The sequence below is a fragment of the Staurois parvus genome, unplaced genomic scaffold, assembly GCF_062004578.1.
Source record: "Staurois parvus isolate SC_StPar_1 unplaced genomic scaffold, SC_StPar_1.0 ptg000136l, whole genome shotgun sequence".
NCBI classification, from domain to species: domain Eukaryota; kingdom Metazoa; phylum Chordata; class Amphibia; order Anura; family Ranidae; genus Staurois; species Staurois parvus.
Window position 1 is genome coordinate 119947 of NW_028317932.1, and position 20690 is coordinate 140636.

The 20690-nt window shown below is 41.5% G+C and overlaps 1 protein-coding gene across 1 annotated transcript in view; it reads left to right on the plus strand.

Moving 5' to 3' along the window:
• LOC149465893 (histone-lysine N-methyltransferase 2C-like) overlaps window positions 1–20690 on the plus strand; it is a 280655-nt gene that overhangs the window by 99032 nt on the left and 160933 nt on the right. Inside the window, exon 12 of the mRNA XM_089673215.1 lies at window positions 16189–16308. Coding sequence (XP_089529341.1) covers window positions 16189–16308 — 120 coding nt within the window. The remainder of the gene's footprint in view (window positions 1–16188; window positions 16309–20690) is intronic.

Sequence of the window (20690 nt, forward strand, 5' to 3'; positions counted from 1 at the left end):
GAGCAGGCAAGTATAACATTTGTTATTTAAACAGAAAAAAAATGTACTTTAATTTCAAATACACACCCTTTTATATGTATTCAGTACTTAAGGTTTGCATCAAATATATATTGCCAAGCAGTAGGCTCCAGGCTGATGGCTAGCTGTGGAGAAAGGCATCTCACCCTCTTGACTTTCATATATCACATTTGCAAAGATAAACTATATGGCAGTGATATGGTAAAGCTCAGATTTTTATAAGCAGCCTTATACAAAACATGACTCCAATTTTTTGTTTTAAGGTGTATTTAAGCCCAAAATTTTATTTTGGATAAAGTAGAGAATAGTTAAAACTCCTGTCGGGGTTTTTTTTATTCACTTTCGGAATAAAACCCCTCACTTTCTGTACCAGAAAGACACAACAGACAGTGAGAGGAAGTCTCTTCAAAGGAAGGGTAGTTCTGTCACCAAACCAAGTATCCCAGTTGGAAGGTGTTCCCATCTATAGCTCCTCTGGTAAGAACTCAAAATGGAGGATTTTGAGTTCCATCACTTTCTGTCCGAGTGACAATGCTCACCAGGAAAATTCAAGGTGGTAATATTCCCCAATGGAAACATAAATAGCACAATTAACTATAGCAGGGGTTCCAACTCCCTCATCACCACATGTAAAAAGAAAAAAAAAAAAAATTAGTTTTATGGAGGGGTAATAATTTAGATGAAATTCAAAGCACAACATCAATTAAATTATAGAACTTGCTGTAATTTACAATGTAAAACAAATTTGGCTTTGACAAAAGCAAAATATAATTAAAACCGTCAGATTAGCTATAGGGCATTTGCAGTCCTCTACTAATTTTAAATCAAAATCCTCTATTTTCTTTTTGCTCACCCTTTTCTGTTTTGCAAATTTCATATCTTACAATATATTTTAGGAATAAATTAACTAGCCTAACTAAGCACAATTTCCTAATTTTGTCCACTTGATTTGTGTGGCCTCATATACTGTATTGTTTAATGAAAATGTATTGTGCTTTCTCTGTAAATTATTTTATATTCTTGACTAAAAGATAAACTTTGAAATATTTTTGTTAAGGTTAATATGAAATATTGCATCTGAGTATTTGATATATTCTATCTTGTCCATTGAGAGAAAAACACTGTGCTACAGAAGAAGTGGACACTGGCAACTGTTGGTTAGCAGAGGTTTACCCACCTACAACCATCATGCCCCCATTTTTTTTGTAGTGTCCTAAGGAGAGTCGACGTGTTTTCTGGGTTCGTTTGTAATATTTTTCTATCAACAGCTGCTGGTAGAAATGTATTCTATATATTGAATCCAAAAAGTCTCTCCAGTAAGTCATGTACTGATAGATTCATGCCAGATAAGTTAAATCCTGGATGTTTCTCCAGTCAGCCAAAAAGTACAGTTTTTCCCAGTTTTTTTACACTGTTCTCTCTTGTCCAGAGCTGGGACAGTTTCACCTGACCCTGGAGACCTTTCTGAGTAAATTTTGCCGACTAATGCTGTGCTGGGGATTCCTCCCTAATTGTGTATGAGATTCTGTCAGAGGCAGTATTGTCAGGAACAGACTGTCATTAGCAGGTCATTGTGTGCCAGTGAACACTTGTGATATTTGTACTTTTTGCATTGCTATCACTGATATTTCTGGTTCCTGCAGTTACAATGGACTGTACGTTACAGGGGTGCTGAATATGTCTGTGGTGACCTTTGCTTGCTTATGCTTTATGTAAGTTGCATGTTGGCCACATGGAGGAGCTCACCTATTTTATTTCTGCCTAGCTTTGCTAGGGGAATTATCTCTTCTCCTTGACTCCTGATGATGCAGTTCCCATTCAGAACACAGAGAATGCCTGCTTGTGAAAGTATTTTTTTTTTACTGTGGAAGGGCATTGGTGAATGTGCCTGGAGAGAGCAAGTTTTGTGCACATGTAATCTCTACCTTCCTTGGTTTTATGTGAAAGGGCTGCAGGGAAAAGCTGTCTCCAACACTGTACGCAGTAATGTAGCTTGGTATTGTTGCTGCCATCTAAGAAGCCCTTCACATGATTGTTTAGCTACATACACCAGATTCCAGCAGCACGAATCAGGGGACCAGTCGGTTTCCTGCATTTACAAACAATTGTCTGAGCCTGGGTGCAGTCAGATGCGTTCAGGCTTAGACATCCATCCCTAACTGCAGGTAACCATGTGGTAGTGTTCCACAAACAACATTGGCCACTTTCTGCCCATCATTACTTGATTTATGCTTAGCGGCCATTGTTATTAACTTGCTCCTGTCATTCCAGCAGCAAGAATCAGGTGTATGTGGTTAATCGCCCATGTGAAGTAGGCCTGATGGTTTAGTGGCTGTATTTTTTTTTACTCTCATGCCTATAGCAATCCCTCCTAAGTGCCCCTTGCTGGATGCTGCACACTTCAGTTAGCACTTTTTAACCCCCCCTGGTGGTATTCCCGAGTGTAGCTCGGGGTTAATTATCAGTACCAGAAGCGGTAACCCCGAGCTACACTCGGGATTACACTGCAGCATTGCTCTGGGATCCCTGGATCACTTACCTTGTCCCGCGCTGTCCTCCCACTGCATCCCCGGCCATGTCCTCCAGCCGATGCCGGCATCCGTCTTCTGAGTTCTGTTCCCTGCGAGCGTCAGGACGTACGGGGGATGGAACCGGCGGGAGATTAAAAAAAGTCAACATTTCACGTACACATAATACACTAAAATCTGATAGTATTGCATTACTGCATCAAATCATTTCACATACATTTTGTCCCTAGTGCTTTGTCCGGCGCCCTGCCTGCATTTTTACCGTTCTTTCTGCCAGGAAACTTAGAAACGTCCATGGCATCCATAAAGCGTCCCTTTAGGTCAAAGTTGGTTTTAGACCAGCTAGAGAACAGAGATAGCGAATTAGAATCACTTGCAGAATTGAGTGATGATTCGTGGGGAAATTCGTCATCAGACACCGAAAACGATTCTGCGACTGAGCTCAGCGATGTGCGAACTTTGCGCTCTATTTCAAATGTCAGCGTTTTTGGTTTGATTACATTAGTGAATAAAATTTATTATTATATTATTTTTTATGATTATTATATTATAATTTATGATTTCGAGTTTCAAATTTTATAATACCTGGAATGTTTACTAGACTCTTGTTCGGACAGATTTCAGTGAGTTATTCCTAAGAATTACAGGCCTGCAATAAAAAAAAATAACATTTCCATTGAAAACAATATACCGCTTTCAGCACAGAAATACTGACATAATCAGACCGCTAGGGAGGTTAATGGAGTTTACCCACACAAGCTCATAAAGCCTCTTCTGACTATTGTTAAAGCGGCGTTCCACCTAAAAAAAAAAAAAATAAACTGTAGCTGCTGACTTTTAAAATACAGACACTTTACCTGTCCTTCGGTCCAGAGGTGTCTTCACCACCACTGGTTTCACCGGCCGTCTTCTCTCCCTGGTGCCGGCATCTTCAGTAGACACCCAGCTGTGACAGCTTGAGGCTTCACAGCCGGGTGCCCCCTGCACATGCGCGAGAAGCGATGCGTTTTGTGAATGGCCCTGTATTTTTTGTGACCTGTCACATGTCCCAGAAGACTACGGCGAGGGAGGGGACAACTTTCTCTTCCGATCGCAGTGGGAGCGGGTACCTGTCAAATTCGGGTACCCACTCCCCAAAGGTGCCAATCCTTAATGGGGAGCGGGGGACAAAGGCTTAAAGCGAAACTTCCTCTTTTGGGTGGAGCTCCACTTTAAGCTGCTTTTAGCTTTGTATCTGCCATCTCTTGCGGTCAGATATTATTTGGGGAGTTTAGTGTCTCTCTCTGCAGCACCACTTGCCCTGACACAAGTGTTAACCGTGCTCATCCCATCCTGATGAGTAGGTTCCCGTCTAGCTTTTTTCTGTGATTGAGGAGTACCAAATTTTTAATCCTACTCTGCTAAATCCAACAGACTAGGTAGAATTCTATGGTTTGGTTCAGAACCCCTCTGCAGATGCATTGTTAGAAGTGGGCATAGTTTGTTTTGGTCTGCAGCTATATTATGCCCACTTTTGAGAATTTTTCATATTGTTGTAGTGTTCAGATTAGTGGCAATAAATTAGTGGCATCGACAACCCTTGCTTGTGATTGTACTTTGTTAAATCATGGTGTATATGAGAGCAAATGGCTATAATTATTCATTTCAGCTGTGCCGGTCTGTTAAAAACTTGCTGTTGCATGGTTATCCTGTCAGTACTTTTATGTGGACATTCTGGTTATGTTGTTGGACCGTTGATTTCAGTGGAAGAAGCCTATGGAATAGATTGCTAAGTCTTCCTGCTCACTGTTCAGATATGTTCCTTTTTGTTTCTCTTTCCTCATCAAGACCCTCCAAGCCAGGTTCCCAGTCCGCCCGCAAAGTCATGCACTCGAGATCTTCCAAATCCTCAAACATTCCTTAGCATGTAGGTGCATCTACTGATGCTTGAGTGCAGGAGGTAATATCCCAGGGCTACAATTTGGAGTTTTGTTTTCTGGCACCTCTTAATTTTCTGACCTCCAACCTTCCTGTGTCACTCCACCAATTAGCAGATCTCCATCAAGCCCTCTTGAGTCCACTGTATCAGGATGTAATTGCCTCAGTTCCTGTAGCAAAACAATTTGTCAATTTATGAGACTGAGGCATAACTTCCTTATTAGGAATTTACATATTTGTTCCCCATGGTATTGGTATGTTGAGTGAGGCTCAGACTGCAAGGGGAGATTTTTTTATTACAGCATTGTAATTTTTTATTGAGATGGGGAATTATTTTCTATTTTTTTGTATTTAACATTTTTCAGTAACCTTTTTCTATAGTAAAGTGTCTTACGGTAACTACCTTTTTTAAAAAAATTTCTGTTTATCCCTTTTCTTGATGTCATTTAGTTTACAGGTTGGCATCCATCAGTAACTGGGATGAGTTGGGCATGGAATGAGAGGTGTGTTCCCAGCTAATTTTTAGTCTTGTTCTTTCCTGTTCATTCCCCTGTCACTATGTGGGATCTGCATCTTGTGTTTCCTTTGCTCCAAAGATCACTGTGTGAACCCATTGCACATGTTCTTCTCTACTTTCACCCAAAGGGTGGTATTTCTTGTAGTCACCTCCTCTGCTAGAAGAGTGTCTGAACTGGTAGCCCTTCTTGTTTTACATAAGGACCAGGTGGTGTGTTTAGGTCTAAGCCTTCCTTCTTGGCTAAGGTGGTTTCTGTGTTTTAACTCAACTAGGCCTTTGTTCTCCTGTCCCTCTGTCCAGCTGCAGTTCATCAAAATGGAATTTCTCTTCATTTCCTGGATGTGGTTCAGGCTGTGATAGTCTATTACTCAGCCACTGCTTCTTCAGGAAACCGCATTTTCTGTATTCCGGATGTAACCCATAGTGCTACATAGGCTTCTCAGTTTACTAGGTGTTTGAGGCAGACCATCATCCAGACTTTCCAAACTTGTGTTTTTAAGTATCAGGTGGCACCCTATCCTGTCAAAGTGCACTATGCTAGATCCAATGAAAGCTTTTTGTTCTTTTCAACATCATGCAAAGCTGCCATCTGGTTTTCATTTTAATTTTTTGTATTTTCATAAGTGGATCCTTAGGCCACTTCTGATGCCATCTTCGTGCTTTAGGTCCTTTAAAGGGCTGTGGTATTCTTTGTTTTTTCTTTGCTGTTAGCTTTTTGTTGCCATGTTGCCCACCTCTCTACTGGACTGATTTTGGATGTCCAAATAGATAAAATTTCTTGCTACAGACACAAGGTTAGGAATAAAAGTAAATGTCATATTCTCAAGATGGGGAGAAGGGAGATTTGGGGTTAAATATGGATAATGTGTGAATTGGCCCTCAGAATGTTTGTTTCCTGGCATGACTGTTTGGTTGAAGAGCAGCCTATAGCTTTTTCATTGGTTGACCATTTGAACATCTTAATTAGAGATAATGGAAATTATATTTATGCTAAAAAGTCTGAAAATTTGAAAAGCTAAATGCAGAAGAAACTTCATTTCTACTGTACTATTTTGGCTATACTTCTCCTGTAGGTCACAGGAGTGTGTAGTTTCTTGTGCACTCTTGATGACCAGTTTTCATCTGAGAACGGGCTAAAGTCTTCTGTCTGCTGTCGGCTAACTTCACTCAGCTGGTCCAGGCTCTGAAAGCATTCTGACCATATGGTTGGGATCCACCCAGAAGCCCGGACCAACACCTGGCTCCTGCCCCCTTTCACAGCCCAGCGCTCCAGTGAGCGATTCCCCAACGCACACGATTGAGTTGGATTGGAGGGGGGTGGATCCTCCAGCTGTGTCTTTGTGTTATGACAGTGGGGAGACCTCCTGCCATTAGAATACACTGATCAGCACTGCCTTAACACTGGGCGGCCGCATACGTGCGACCCTGTTAAAACAACTTACCGTGCTGAGAGCATGCTCCCAGTACTGTAGCCAGTGGGGATCGATAAGTTCCCTATGCATACTTGGGATCGGAAGATTTGCAATCATGTGGCTGATGTGACAGCCAATCACAGCGGTCACATGACCTGAATGCCTGCTTCTGCCTTCTGGCTTTTAGAACCATTAAAGGGCAGGGAAGTGGTCAATGCCAAGGGGTCAAGGAGTTTTTCTTAGAAAGTGTTAGGTATGGCAGGCTCAGTTCTCATTGAGCATCTCGGGACATCACTGCCATCAAACTTTCACAGTCTAACCTACTTACAGCTGTATGCATCAGGAGTCAGGCCCTTGCATACAGGGTCATGTGGCTACTGTGCCTGCTGCCTGCGGGCTTTCAAAGTCTGGCAGGCTGTAGCTGGATGGGACTGAATGCTCTTCTGAGAGGTACTTACTTTAGAGGAATGTGCATTCAGGGGCTTATGCCAGGAACACAAAAAAACTTGCGGTCCAGGCATTTGTCCCTGAATGCATTGGGCCCTAAAGATAAGTACCACTCGTTATAGCATTCAGCCTCTTCCAGCCACAGCCTGTCGTAGACTTGCCGAATGCTGCACCTTTCCAGGCGCACTAAAATGCTGGGTGGGATTCACAGGAGCTTGATGCCCCATGTGTGCAAGGGGCCTTAATTGAAGGAAAACCTAGTAATTTGTGCATGTTGGAGTCCTTTTTGTTTTTTGTTTTTTTACTGTGTTGTTGTTGGTTTACTTGTATTATGCTTTCTAGACCAGATTGAGTTGTGATGCAATCCATAAGCTATTGTGAAAAAGAAGTTAAATATAAAAATGTTGGACTGCTTTAATTGGCACTGCATTTAAGCAAGCCTACACTTCTGTTCCACTGCAGAAAAATACTGGTCCATTAGGCTCTATGGGGCTTGGTGGAGAGGTTCTGAAGATAAAACATATTTGTCAAAGGCTAGTACGTTTTTACACTGCAGTGCCTCCACCGCACCTGGTTGAAACTTTATCTGAGCGATCAAAGAAACAGAGTATATGGGCCTTGGATCAAGGCTACTGTCAGTATTACCAAGAAATAAAGCTTAAACTTTTTATTTATTCATGTTCTAAAAGACATACGCGCACTGTATAGCAAGACCAAATGAAAAATAGTACCTTATCTAGCAGCAGGGCCTTTTATCTGGAGTCTCACCACAATACTCATAACAGTCTATACCTAGCAAGTATGATTTAAAAAAAAAAAAAAAGTGTGTGTATATATATATATATATAACAAAAACATTTTTTTTTTCATCTGAAACTCTCTTCAAGTCCCACCAACAGCTAAGATATTCTCACTGTGACATTACCTGCAAAGCATGCATTGTTTTGAGGCTTGTGGATTGGTTTGTGGAACACAGCTATAATGCATCTATCTATTTTTCAGAAACCAACCTCAATGAGTTTAGAACTGATTTAACTCTGTGTTGAATACTATGTAGCTTGAATTAGTTATTTTAAATGATACAATGCTTTCTATCATTTTCACTTATCACTTTTACGCAGTGCTGTGTGGGAAACCTCAGTGCTCTATGTATGTCACATACAAGGTCTTTATCTGTTGCAGTGTTCATTATAAAGTTTCATGTAAAGAACATCTCTATCCAGAGCTGCTTTTCCAGGTTTGCATGAAAAATGTTCGTAGAGGAAAATATTTAAAATGATACACACTGTCCTGCTTTTTGACCCAGTGTATCGGTGTGCTAGGTTTTGCTATCTGGAATTTAATTGGAGAGGGCGGATCCCATACTGTAGATAATTTGTTGATCTGTTTGTGTTTGAGCTGATTTATGGTACCCATGGACTAATGTAGTGGATGTATACTACAGAGGCATTTGAATCAGGCAGCAGTTAATGCATCTGTTGATTGTAATAACCTCCCAAAGCTCTCCCCTTTTCCAAAGCTTTACCCCTTCTTTTCGGCTTGTACATCATAAACAAGAAAGAAGGTTGTATAAGAGCAATGTGTACAGCAAGATTTTGCAATGCATTTGCGCAACTTTCAACAGTCTTAGAGCAGCTTTGCTTCACTGTTCAATTCCAGCTTAAAGATGTTAAACACAGATCTTAGCGACAACTTGGGCTATCACTTCTAACAAGATTTCAAGTAAGCTTTAGCACTACAGTACTTGAAACTTGGTCAAAGTATGCTGAACCCTGCTTAACAGTTTGTTTAAATTGGTGGGAGGCATTCCCATTTAGATAATTCTCAAACTGGAGCTGAAGGTTGCTTTAAAAGTATCAGCAAAACTGCCTGAAAGCTTTGCAAATCCTTTGTGAAAACTTACTTATATGCCATTTTTATACAAGTTTGAAGTATAACCAAAGGCAAAACTTGTGTTTTTTTTTTTTTTTTATTACATTCAGTGGAGTGGGAATAGAACACCTGTCAAGTTTGTTTTATTGCTCTCCGTTTTTCAGTTAGGGAGATTTGCAATCTTTATTTGTCCTGCTGACCATTATTACAGAGAGGAAAAAAAATCTCAAATTTTGAGTCGTCACTAGAACAGGGATAGAGAAGAAATCTTCCAATGGGTATACTAGTTCTGGTGACCTCAGTAGCTCCCAGGGATTTCCTTCAATTTAGAGTGTTTTTTTTCCTCACTTTCTGTTGTGGCTACGGAACAGAAGGTGAAGGGAAATCTCCCCTGTGGGAGAGAGATGGCAAAAAAAATGACAGGGGTTATCAACTACCCTACTTCTATATAAAATAAAAACAACGTTTTAGCCTTCAGTTTTACTTTAAGCACTTGGCCAAGACCTAATACTGTAATGTTTAACAGGCATCTAAGCAAAGTTGTAACCTGTAACCCTCAGATTGAATAATTAGTTGCACATACATGCATGCATGCATAAATGCATTCATACACTATATTGCCAAACGTATTGCGACACCCTTCCAAATCATTGGATTCGGGTGTTCCAATCACCTCCATGGCTGCAGGTGTATAAAATCAAGCACCTAGGCATGCAGACTGCTTCTACAAACATTTGTGAAAGAATGGGTCTCTCACAGGACCTCCGTGAATTCAAGCGTGGTACCGTGATAGGTTTCCATCTGTGCAATAAGTCCATCTGTGAAATGTCCTTGCTACTAAGTATTCCACAGTCAACTGTTAGTGGTATTTTAACAAAGTGGAAGCAACTCGGAACAACAGCAACGTAAAATGGCAGAGCAGGGTCAGCGCATGCAGTGCGCAGAAGTCACCAACTGTCTGCAGAGCCAATAGCTAAAGACCTCCAAACTTCGTGTTGCCTTCAGATTAGCACAACAACAGTGCATAGAGAGCTTCATAGAATGAGTTTCCATGGCCAAGCAGCTGCATCCAAGCCTTACATTACCAAGTGCAATGCAAAGCGTCAGATGCAGTGGCGTAAAGCACGCCGCCACTGAACTCTCTAGAGCAGTGGAGACGTGTTCTCTGGAGTGATGAATCGTGCTTCTCTGTCTGGCAATCCAATGAATGTGTCTGGGTTTGCCGGTTGCCAGGAGAACGGTACTTGCCTGACTGCATTGTGTCAAGTGTGGGGTTGTTTTTCAGGGGTTGGGCTTGGCTTTTTAGTTCCATTGAAGATAACTCTTTAAGGCATCAGTATACCAAGACATTTTGGACAATGTTATGTTCCCAGCTTTGTGGAAACAGTTTGGAGATGGCCCCATCCTGTTCCAATGTGACTGCCCGCCATTACACAAAGCAAGATCCATAAACACATGGAGGAGCGTGTTTGGGGGGAGGAATTGTACTGGCCTGTGCAGAGTTCTGACCTCAATCCGATAGAACACCTTTGGAATGAATTAGAGTGCAGACTGCGAGCCAGGCCTTCTCATCCAACATCAGTGCCTGACCTCACAAATGTGTTTCTGGAAGAATGGTCAAACATTCCCATAGACACACTCCTAAACTTTGTGGACAGCCTTCCCAGAAGAGCTGAAGCTGTTATATCTGCAAAGAGTGGGCCAACTAAATATTGAACTCTACAGACTAAGACTGGGATGTCATTAAAATTCATGTGCGTGTAAAGGCAGGCGTCACAATACTTTTGGCAATATAGTGTATGTACACATACACAGAAATGATGACAGAAAGGACATCTTATTATAAGGGGGATTGCGTAATCTCAAGAAAACTGGATAGCAGAATTATCCTTTCCTCTCTTGTTAAACTCAGTACACCTTATGGAATATTGATTAACCTTTGATCCCATTTTGTTTATTCTGTTCTGGATTTATTGGTTTGATTATTTTTAGGCTAAAAAATAGCGACCATTTTCTTCCAGGAAGATTCTTTAGCTAATGTTCATGCTTGATTCACTCTTGTTTGACTACAAAGATTTCTTGAGGCTGTAGGTTTTTTTTGTGATCAGAAAAGCAGAACAAAAGTAACAAAAGTTGTGGTTTGTATCTGGGCTGCAGTTTAATCTCTGTTGTCCAGTTTGTGGACATATTATTATTTTTTTTTTTGTTTTGTATGAGAAAGTATTAGATTTTTAGAAGAAAGTAAGTGTGAATTTGATTGTAGCAACAATTCTAACGTCATACGTTCGTAAGTGGAACACATGGCAAAATGTTGTCATTTTGTCTTGAATGGAGTCAGGAAAGGATGTTAGTTTTTGTTCTTGTCCCCATAGTGGTGATTCCTATCATTTCTTGTCCCAGTAACATGTTCACTGAGACATGGATTAAAGGCTAATTTGTCCATTGGTTACAGGCAGCCATAAAAACACATTTTGATGGTGTAGTGGGAAAAGTTTAGCACCTCGGCTAGATTATTTGTTGCTACCTTGTGTACCCATTATAAGCTTTTTCCTTCCTTGGTCACAGGAACAAGTGTGAGGATATATCTCCAGTGGAGATACATGCAGTATCTGAAAAAAATGCACCAGAGGTTCCAGGCATTGCTAACATAAGCCAAACAGTTTTGCTACACCCAATCCAGTAACCGTATGCAGAGGATAGCACTACCACTTTTTAATTCCTTAACCATTTTTAAATCAACTGTATTTGCGGTATGTGATTGGACTGTATGGATGAAAATAGTTTAACTAGGATGTAAAGCCTGTCTCAGGCATGATCCCACTTTTTTTTTCTTGGCTCATATTTTCATTCTGTATTGGAATATCTCTGCATCCACACAATTCTTTAACCTTGATTTCAGCTGCCAGGAACTGTGTGGTTACAATCAGTGCAAGCATTGCTCCAGCAATAACAAAAAAAAAAAAAGAGAGCAACAAACAATTGAGCATTATGAAAGTTTACTAGTGTTTTAACTCAAGAAAATTTACTTTGATGCGTCTGTTAATTTATAATTGGAGAAAGTTTTTCACTTGGGTTTCATTCATGTTACTTGTAGGAAGCTATAAAGATTAAATTTAAGCTTTGCTAAACTTTATGGCCCAGGAATGTATTTCTTTGGGTAAATGGATGTAAACAGATGACCATTTACATCCACATCCTTTCAGGTCATTTTTTTTTTTTTTTTTTAACTAGAACAAGTCTCGGTCCTGTCGGTTTAAACTTATCTGAATGGAGATAAATGGACAGCGTCCATTTTTGCATTGGTTGTTACGGAGCGTGTACCTGCCGGTGTCCTAACAACTGTGACTTATCCCTGCTGTCAGAGGAGGATTCCCCACTGACAGAATGTAAACAAGAGTTGACATAAACAACTTCCGTGTTGCCCTATAGCAGAAATATATGGCGCGGCACGGCTGCACAAAATCATGTGTATATATACGTAATTTTACAGTTCCGAGTAGTGGGTGCACGCGCCCTACCCATGCCACCATTCGCGGCCTCGGCTGTCAATCAGCGGGTCCCAGCCGGTGATTACCCTGCGATCGCCGAGTATCACCGACGGGGGAGAGACCTGTGTATAAACAAAACAGATCTCTCCCCTGTCAGCTCCTGCACATTGGTTTACCAAGAACCATACCAAGCAGTGTACTTACAGTGGAAAGCACACACACCGCACACAGTTAACCTCTTGAATCGCCCCAGATGTTAACCTCTTCCTGCCCAGTGCAATTAGTACAGTGTCAATGCTTCTTTTAAGCACCGATCACTGTATTGGTGTCACTGGGGATCTCAGTGACACCAGTTCAGTTCCCCCCAGTGTCAGATTGCCTGCCACAGTCCCGCAATAAGTCGCTGATCGCCGCCATTACTAGTGAAAAAAAAAAAAATACCAGTATATATACTGCCATTTTGTAAATTCTATAACTTTCACGTAAACCAATTAATTTACACATATTGGGATTTTTTTTTTTTTTAGCAAAGACGTAGCAGAATACATTTTGGCTGAAATTTACAGGTTTTTTTTCCTTCAAAATTCAGTCTTTTTTTGTTTATAGCGCAAAAAATAAAAAACAGAGGCGATCAAATACCACTGAAAGAAAGCTCTATTTGTGGGGAAAAAGGACTTAAATTTCATTCGGGTTCAGCATTGCATGACCATGCAATTGTCAGAGTAACACAGCGCCATATTGCAAAAAATGGCCTAGTCAGGAAGGGGGATAAATCCTCTGGAGTGCAAGTGGTTGAAAAAAAACTGTATGCAGGTCCTGCAAAAATCCATACCAGACCCCTATCTGAGAATGTAGGAAAGGAAGGGAAAAGCATGCCCCCCCCCAACCATACCAGGCCACATGCCCTAAACATGGGGTGGGTAGGGGGACACAGACCATTGTAGCAGTTTTTATTTTAAAAATAAATGCCCCCTGATGTATATCCATCTTCAATCCTGAAGAATGGCAGCCACCGACCAGCACAGAAAAAAACAGCCCTTCAACACATGGCTGCTCTGCCAATTGCCTCTTGCAGCAGTGGGAAGCGGAGTGTCAGTCGGCAGAAGGGGTCAGATGTTGGCTAACAGCTGGGCTTTTTCCCGTGCCGATCAACTGCCATTGTTCATTGAGATTAGCAATGGATGTCCATTGCAGGGACCTTTTGTTAATTTTTGACAGCTCCTTTATTTAAAAAAAAAAAAACAAAGTTTGTGTTTTTATACACTACTGTTTTTTTTTTTTTTTTTTTTGTTAATGGATTAAGGTGCTCATTCTCTTGGGGTAGGGGACAGTAAATGGGCTTCCAGATTCCAAGTCCCCCTCCCCCCCATAACCACCTAGCCAGGCTTGTGGGGAAAAGGCCATTGTCTTCATAAAAATGAGGACAAGGTGCTTTCCCTGTGGCAAAGTTTAATCCCCCAACCCCCCAAAATGTTGAGGGCACATGCTCAACATCAGACACAAAGGGCCTGGTATGGATTGAAGGAGGACATGTTTTTTGTTTCTTTTTTTTTTTTGTTTCTTTTTTTTAATAATAATGTCGGCTCTTTTGTGTATTATCTACTATCAGCAAGGATGAGACCTGGTTGTTAAGGAGGCCGAAAGGTCAGTGTAAAAATGGATGTAAACTGATGTAAAATTAACTGAACTGAAAACGGATATAAAAACCAATGTAAACTGAATCCTTTATATCTATGCATAAACCTGATTGAACAAATGACACCCATGTGAAAAGGGCCTTAGGTACATTTGCTGTATCTTTTAGATACATTGTTTACATTCCTGTATCATACATACTGTATAGGAAGGGATCAAGTTGTTATGATTCCCAGGCTGTATCCCCTTAGCTTGCTATTGCAATTGACCCTAAAACCTAAGCTGTGATTGGCTCATCTTGGCCCATGTGTCTGCTAGATCTTTGCATGAGCATTGAAAGTATTGTGCAAAGCCTTGCCATTCCCAGCCTCCACATATCATCTTTTTGCCATGCTTCCTTTGCTCTTTGTTCATGTCTGCTAAGCAATGTATAAAGTTATTTTTGCTTTGTTTTTCCTAAAATGTTTAATTGGCAGGCCATTGAAACATTAAGAAGGAACTGTTGTCTTATAGTAGTCCAATATAAAACTGTTTGTCTTTCAAAGCTTTCTCATCCATTGCCATTGTCCTTTTTTTTTAAATGTAAATTAAATCAAGGTTATATGCAGGGTGTCTATAACCTGTCTCCTCTCCAGCACATTTTTGGCCAAAAACTGGAAGATGATTTGAAGATGCAGTGCTCAGATGACAGCATAGAGAATAGTTCTGTAGGCGAGCCATATTTTGTCTTCCCACTGATGTCTGGGCAGAGAAATCTCAGAAGAAAAGTATCGTTTGATTCTCTTTTTCTTTGATTCTCTGCTCCATGTTCAGATGAATATCTGTGGGGACATGTGGGGATATGTGGAGACAACCATTACTCTCTATGCGTTTCTGTTCCTAAAGCAGTCCTTGCATCAGAATGCAAGGTCTGCTTATATTGTAGACACCCACCTTACGTTTAAAAAAAAAAAATGTAAACCATTTTTTACAAGCTGCTAAATAAGCAAACACACAAACACCTTACACCCCAGCTTCTGGCATGCTCGCCTAAGAAAGGGTGATGTCACCCGGTCTTCTACTGGGATCCTGGAAAAGCAGAGATTTCAGAATCTCTTGAAGACACTTCTGAACAGTGCTGGAGTGGTTTCTTGCCAGGTTTAGTTCCCCCAGTTTTACCAGAAGGCTCAGTGGCCTCACTCCCACCTAGTAGAAGCTGGAATGGTAACATAAGTAGTTTTACTTTGGGGGTGGGATGTCATCCTCTCTGTAAAGCTTCATGGACAAAAGATGGGCTTGTAGGTTGTATTTCTTATTTTAGTTAGCCACTTGGGTCCAATGGTGCTAAGTACCCTTGGATCTAAATGGATGTAATATGTCTGCCAGGAGAACAGTAGTAGAATCTGAAGCAACATTTGTAAAATTCAGCTGCCATCATAAGTGTTACAGTAAATAATCATGGCCTGCCCAAGCTTTTGTGAGGGAAGATCAGGCAACAGAGTTGCATTTTGCCACCTGATTTGTGTTTTTTTCTACCATTTGAGTCCAACGCCAAGGATGTCTGTTAAGTCTTCCCTCTCCTCTCTGCTCCTCACAGGTACAAACATGCATGTAATCATGGTTAAAGTGCATGTATTTACCACATTTGATTTGTTTAGCTAGGATCTGGCAGACAAATCGTAAATGCCTGTAGTTAGCCCAACATATAGGCTGAATAAAAAAAAAAGAAAAAAAAAAGTTATGTGTTGGAAAGAGAAGGGAAGAGTATTAACTCCTGTTAGAGCAATTTTCCCTCATCTTCTGTCTTGTTGACAACTGATTCACTGAACAGGTAGGTTAGAGTAAATCTCCACCAGTAACACAGACAAAAGTAAATAAGCCCCTGTCCCAGAGTCTTCCTCACTTCCCATCTGGTAATGTCATTGTGACTGTCTCTAATGAAGCATCAGATAGCAGTGAAAACAGCAGATACAACTACCCAATCAAAAAAAATGTCCAGATATGCAGTACCTTTTAAGTACAGTGAAGTTTTGAAACCTAGTATGCGATAAGTTGGAATGAGGGGTTTATCAATACTCCTTTCATGACTAATGTTTCAAAATTCCCCTGAAAATGTTCAGTTTTACCCAATTGTAAGAAGAGGAGGAACAAAATTGGAAAATACTGCAGGTGATATATGGGCTGTAATGGCTAATGCCAAGGATTCTCTTCTTGTAGCCACAAGTCTCATGTCTGTGCATGTTGTAATATATTTCAGTGTAATATCAGCAGTCTTGTTGTCTACATTTGCTTGGCTTATCTAACCTTTTATGTTGCTGGCTTTATTTTTCTGTTGCTGAGTTTATACATGTATTTTTTCACCTGCCATGTCTTAGGCCTCTTGGAGTACCCATAATACAGTGAGCCCACCTTCCTGGTCAGCTGATGGCTCAGAAGGTTGGGACACTTTTAAATCCAGACAGCTTCTCGGCAATCCATTATGGAGCATCAAAGTGGTAAATAAGTTGTATTTCTATTTGTGTGTCATTTCCCCCTATCTGTTAACTGTGGAATTGATGTCATCTTTACCTGTAGACTTAGATTTGTGCATTTTAGAATATTAGGTGCTCGTTTTTCTAGCTGTGATCACATCACCTCAAGTAATCCAGTTTACAAAGTGATTTGTAATTACCCTATGATTCTGTTCTGCTGTGGCTAGTTTTGCTTTCTGTCTTTTAATTCAAAATGTGTAAGTATTACATTTCTTTGCCCTTTCACTACAACTCTTTGGTTCATCTTCTGAATCTGCCCTTTGTTACTTGTTGGTGTAACCGTAATCATTTTGTATGTGATAGGTATAGTTTAGTCATTTTACTTTATTCAGCTCCCACACATTATTATACAGTTACCCTAACGATTTGCTTTGGCTTTTAGTAGCAACTTTGTTTTGCAGGCACATTCCTATTGTTGTTTAAGGTGGATGGAAAGGTTTACAATCCCAGACCAAACATATTTTTTAGTTTTGATATATTGAGGAAATATTGGGACTGCTGACAGGTTTTTATTTCTGTCTGTGTCCCCACTGAAAATATTTCCATCACTTTGTCGCACTGTCATTGGAGCAATAAGAATAGTGAATCTTCCCAACAGGTATACAGACATGTGGTGCAAGCTATCACTACAGTTCTATGCAGTTCAGATTTTTTTTTCATGCTCAATGTTTGTAGACAAGCCCTGCCAGTGGCACACCAACTGTGCTGAGTGCCTAATGACCGCATCAAGAATAGCTTGTGCACCTAGTTACTCTGATAATGCCATACATGTGGATACCTGATCCTGTCTTCATGGAACCCTTAAACTTAAGCTGGTCCCTGCTTCATAGCTGAACATAGTCCTCTATGTGGCTGCTGCCACCTCCACTTACATTCAAGCATGAAAAAGGTCCCTTATGACAATAGTGTAATCAGTAGGTTGCAGTCTCATCTAGAAGGCCTGCTGAATCTGGCCACATTGGTTTATATAAAACTTGTTGAAAGGTAAGTTGAGTGGAGTTTTCAAATTTCAGTGTTAGGTAGCATTAGTGGTTGCCTGGAGTTGCTTCATTAAATTTGATCATTAGTTGCAGCACTATTTCAATTATGTCATGGGCATTTTTCTTTCATCATTTTGGCGTTGGTGCTTGGAGAACATGGCGCAACAGGTGAACTCTGTTAAACATGTAACTTATTTGTGGTTGTAATTATATAGGAAAATCCCAATGGACACTGTTATTTCATGATAGTGTTTTGGTTGTGGGGAAGGGGAGTGGTGGTCTTGCAGTGTATAAAGTCTAAATAAAGGTTGTAGCTCCACTGCTTGCCTTTCTCTTAGGGCTCATGTACACTGCAGCTGATAAACTCACGTTTATGAGCTGTTCAGCGTTTTTTCCAGCAGTCCCTGAACTCACCCTAATGTTTTCCCATGTGTCCATGTACACATCTTCGTTTACAGGCATTTGAGTTTACAGTTGTTTTTGTGAACGCAGAAAACTTGCGTTCAGCAGTCGATTTTATCAGCGTTTTAAACTCTAAACGCGGCAAATCGCGTTTATAAGGGTTTGCATTTTTTTTTTAACTCTTCCAGTTCCCGATGCAGTCCAGAGCCTTTTTTCATCATGAAAAATGCATGCAAAGCATTTTCAAGGTACTCAGATGGACAAAACACTGAAAACAGGATGTTCCTACCAAGCTTGTCACACATTGGAATGACCAATTCACACCGCAGACCTCTCCCACCCTTGGAAACAAAAGATATGTTAATGACCATTCACACCTTAAATTCCTCATGAAGACCCCCTGCCAGGTGGCCTTAATGACTCACTCCAGCAGACACCTTTTCCATCCTTGGAAACAAAAGAAATGTTAATGAGCAACTCACACCTAAGCTAACATCAACACATACTGCTGTCTCTGCTTCTACTCTCTGTATTTCTCTGAAACCGTCTGAAATAGTTAATAATTTACCACTTTTCAGTGCATTCTGGGCATTTGGGAGGTTCTCCTGTGCTTGTCTTTAAAAAAACGCTTCTAAGCGCAAACGTACATAAGCGCACATAAAAGCGCATAAACACATTATGCAATCGCAGCTAAACAACTTGTTTTTAACCTACGTTTTCCAGTAGTCAGTTTCCATCGTTCAGAAGTGTCCCATGTACATGGAGCCTTATGGGAAAATGTATTGCTTGCTAAACCCAGGAGCAGTAATCTCTCAAAGAGGAAATGTTTTTGCTGTCACTTTTTTTTGGACTCTGATTCTTCTAAATTTTGATGAGTAACGTTCCTTTGGCAAGTAATGTGTCACTGATGTAATTCTTTTCTATTTACATTGCATGGGAAAAGAAGGTTGTGAACTAGCTTCTTACTGAAAAGTAGAAACAGAACATTATTATTATTATTATTATTGTTATTCAGGAATTATATACCACCATCAGTTTGTGCTGTGTATTAATAAGACAGTACAGTTGTAATACAATTTAATTCAAGAGAGTTAAGCAGGACATAGAGGATTTATTCCCCCAACAACACAGTCAGCGTTGATAGGGAAATCCCTCCCGGAGCTATTGTGTTCTACCAGCAAGGGAACGGTGGTGCAGGGTGCTGGCCCTGCTGGGGGAACACAATGATTATTGTTAGCGGCAATAACTGCTGGCAATATTCACATTGTAGTAATCTGACATGCTGGTTGTAACGGATCGACTTGGGTACAGTCAGCCTGCCTATAGGTGGATCAAATCTCAGCTGGTCCTTTTTGAACCGGCTAGGATTCAAATACCGTATTTTTCGCTCCATAAGACGCACCTGACCATAAGACGCACCTAGGTTTTAGAGGTGAAAAACAAGAAAAAAAAAATATTCTGAACCAATGGACTGCAGACACAGTACAGGGATGACTAGAGACTGCGGACACAGTACAGGAGATGACCAGAGACTGCGGACATAGTACAGGAGATGACCAAGAGACTGCGGACATAGTACAGGAGATGACCAGAGACTGCGGACATAGTACAGGAGATGACCAGAGACTGCAGACATAGTACAGGGGATGACCAGAGACTGCGGACAGTACAGGGAATGACCAGAGACTGCGGACAGTGCAGGGAATGACCAGAGACTGCGGACAGTGCAGGGAATGACCAGAGACTGCGGACAGTGCAGGGAATGACCAGAGACTGCGGACAGTGCAGGGAATGACCAGAGACTGCGGACAGTGCAGGGAATGACCAGAGACTGCGGACAGTGCAGGGAATGACCAGAGACTGCGGACAGTGCAGGGAATGACCAGAGACTGCGGACAGTGCAGGGAATGACCAGAGACTGCGGACAGTGCAGGGAATGACCAGAGACTGCGGACAGTGCAGGGAATGACCAGAGACTGCGGACAGTGCAGGGGATGACCAGAGACTGCTGACCTTTGGGGAGGGAGGGGGAGCGAGTACCTGAATCTGACAGGTACCCGCTCCCACTTCCGCGGAGTTGCCTTCCCTCTTCTTCCCGGGCCGGCTTCTGTGACAGCCGGGTGCCCACTGCGCATGTGCGAGAAGCGCTGCGCTTTGTGAATGGCCCGGCGCCTTCTGGGACCTTTCATGTGTCATCCACACAGCGGATCATTCACAAAGCGCAGCACATGCGCAGTGGGCACCTGGCTGTCACAGAAGCCAGCGCGGGAAGACTGTGCAGCGCTGGAGCGAGGAACAGGTAAGGCCCTGCAGGAGACAACAGCTGAGCGGCCGGCCCGGTATTCTGACATGGTGGCCACAAAAATACCGGACCGGCCGCTTTATATTCGCTCCATAAGACGCACTGACATTTTCCCCCCTTTTTTGGGGGGAAAAAAGTGCGTCTTATGGAGCGAAAAATACGGTAATCTATGGCCAGCTTTAGGAGAGCCCTGCTCATGAGAGCTTACAAACAGCCCAAAAGGGTGGGCCAGTAATACAAAAAGGTAATACTTGTGTAGAAATGAGTTGAATGAGAGAGTTCATTTGTTAGGTAGAGGCTCAGAGTAGGCTTACCTGAAGAGAGGTTTTCAGGGATCACCTAAAGACAGAGTAGGAGATAGCTGGACAAACTGAGAGAGTTCCAAAGGATAAAAGAGGCTCAGTTGAAGTCTTGTAGATGACAAGGGTGCTAGTGAGCACAAGGGGCAAGAGGACATTTTGGGTGATATTTTTGGTTGGTGGTGTAATTTAAGGCAGAGTTGTGGATGGCTTCCAATGTAAAGGATTGGCAGAGACAGGTGGCACACACTGAGCAGTTACTAAGAACAGTTCGTTGAGTGATGTAGGACTCCAATCCAGCCTTATCTACCACGTCTAGATAATTATGCGCAGCAAGTCCTTATGTACATGGATGATTTGGCC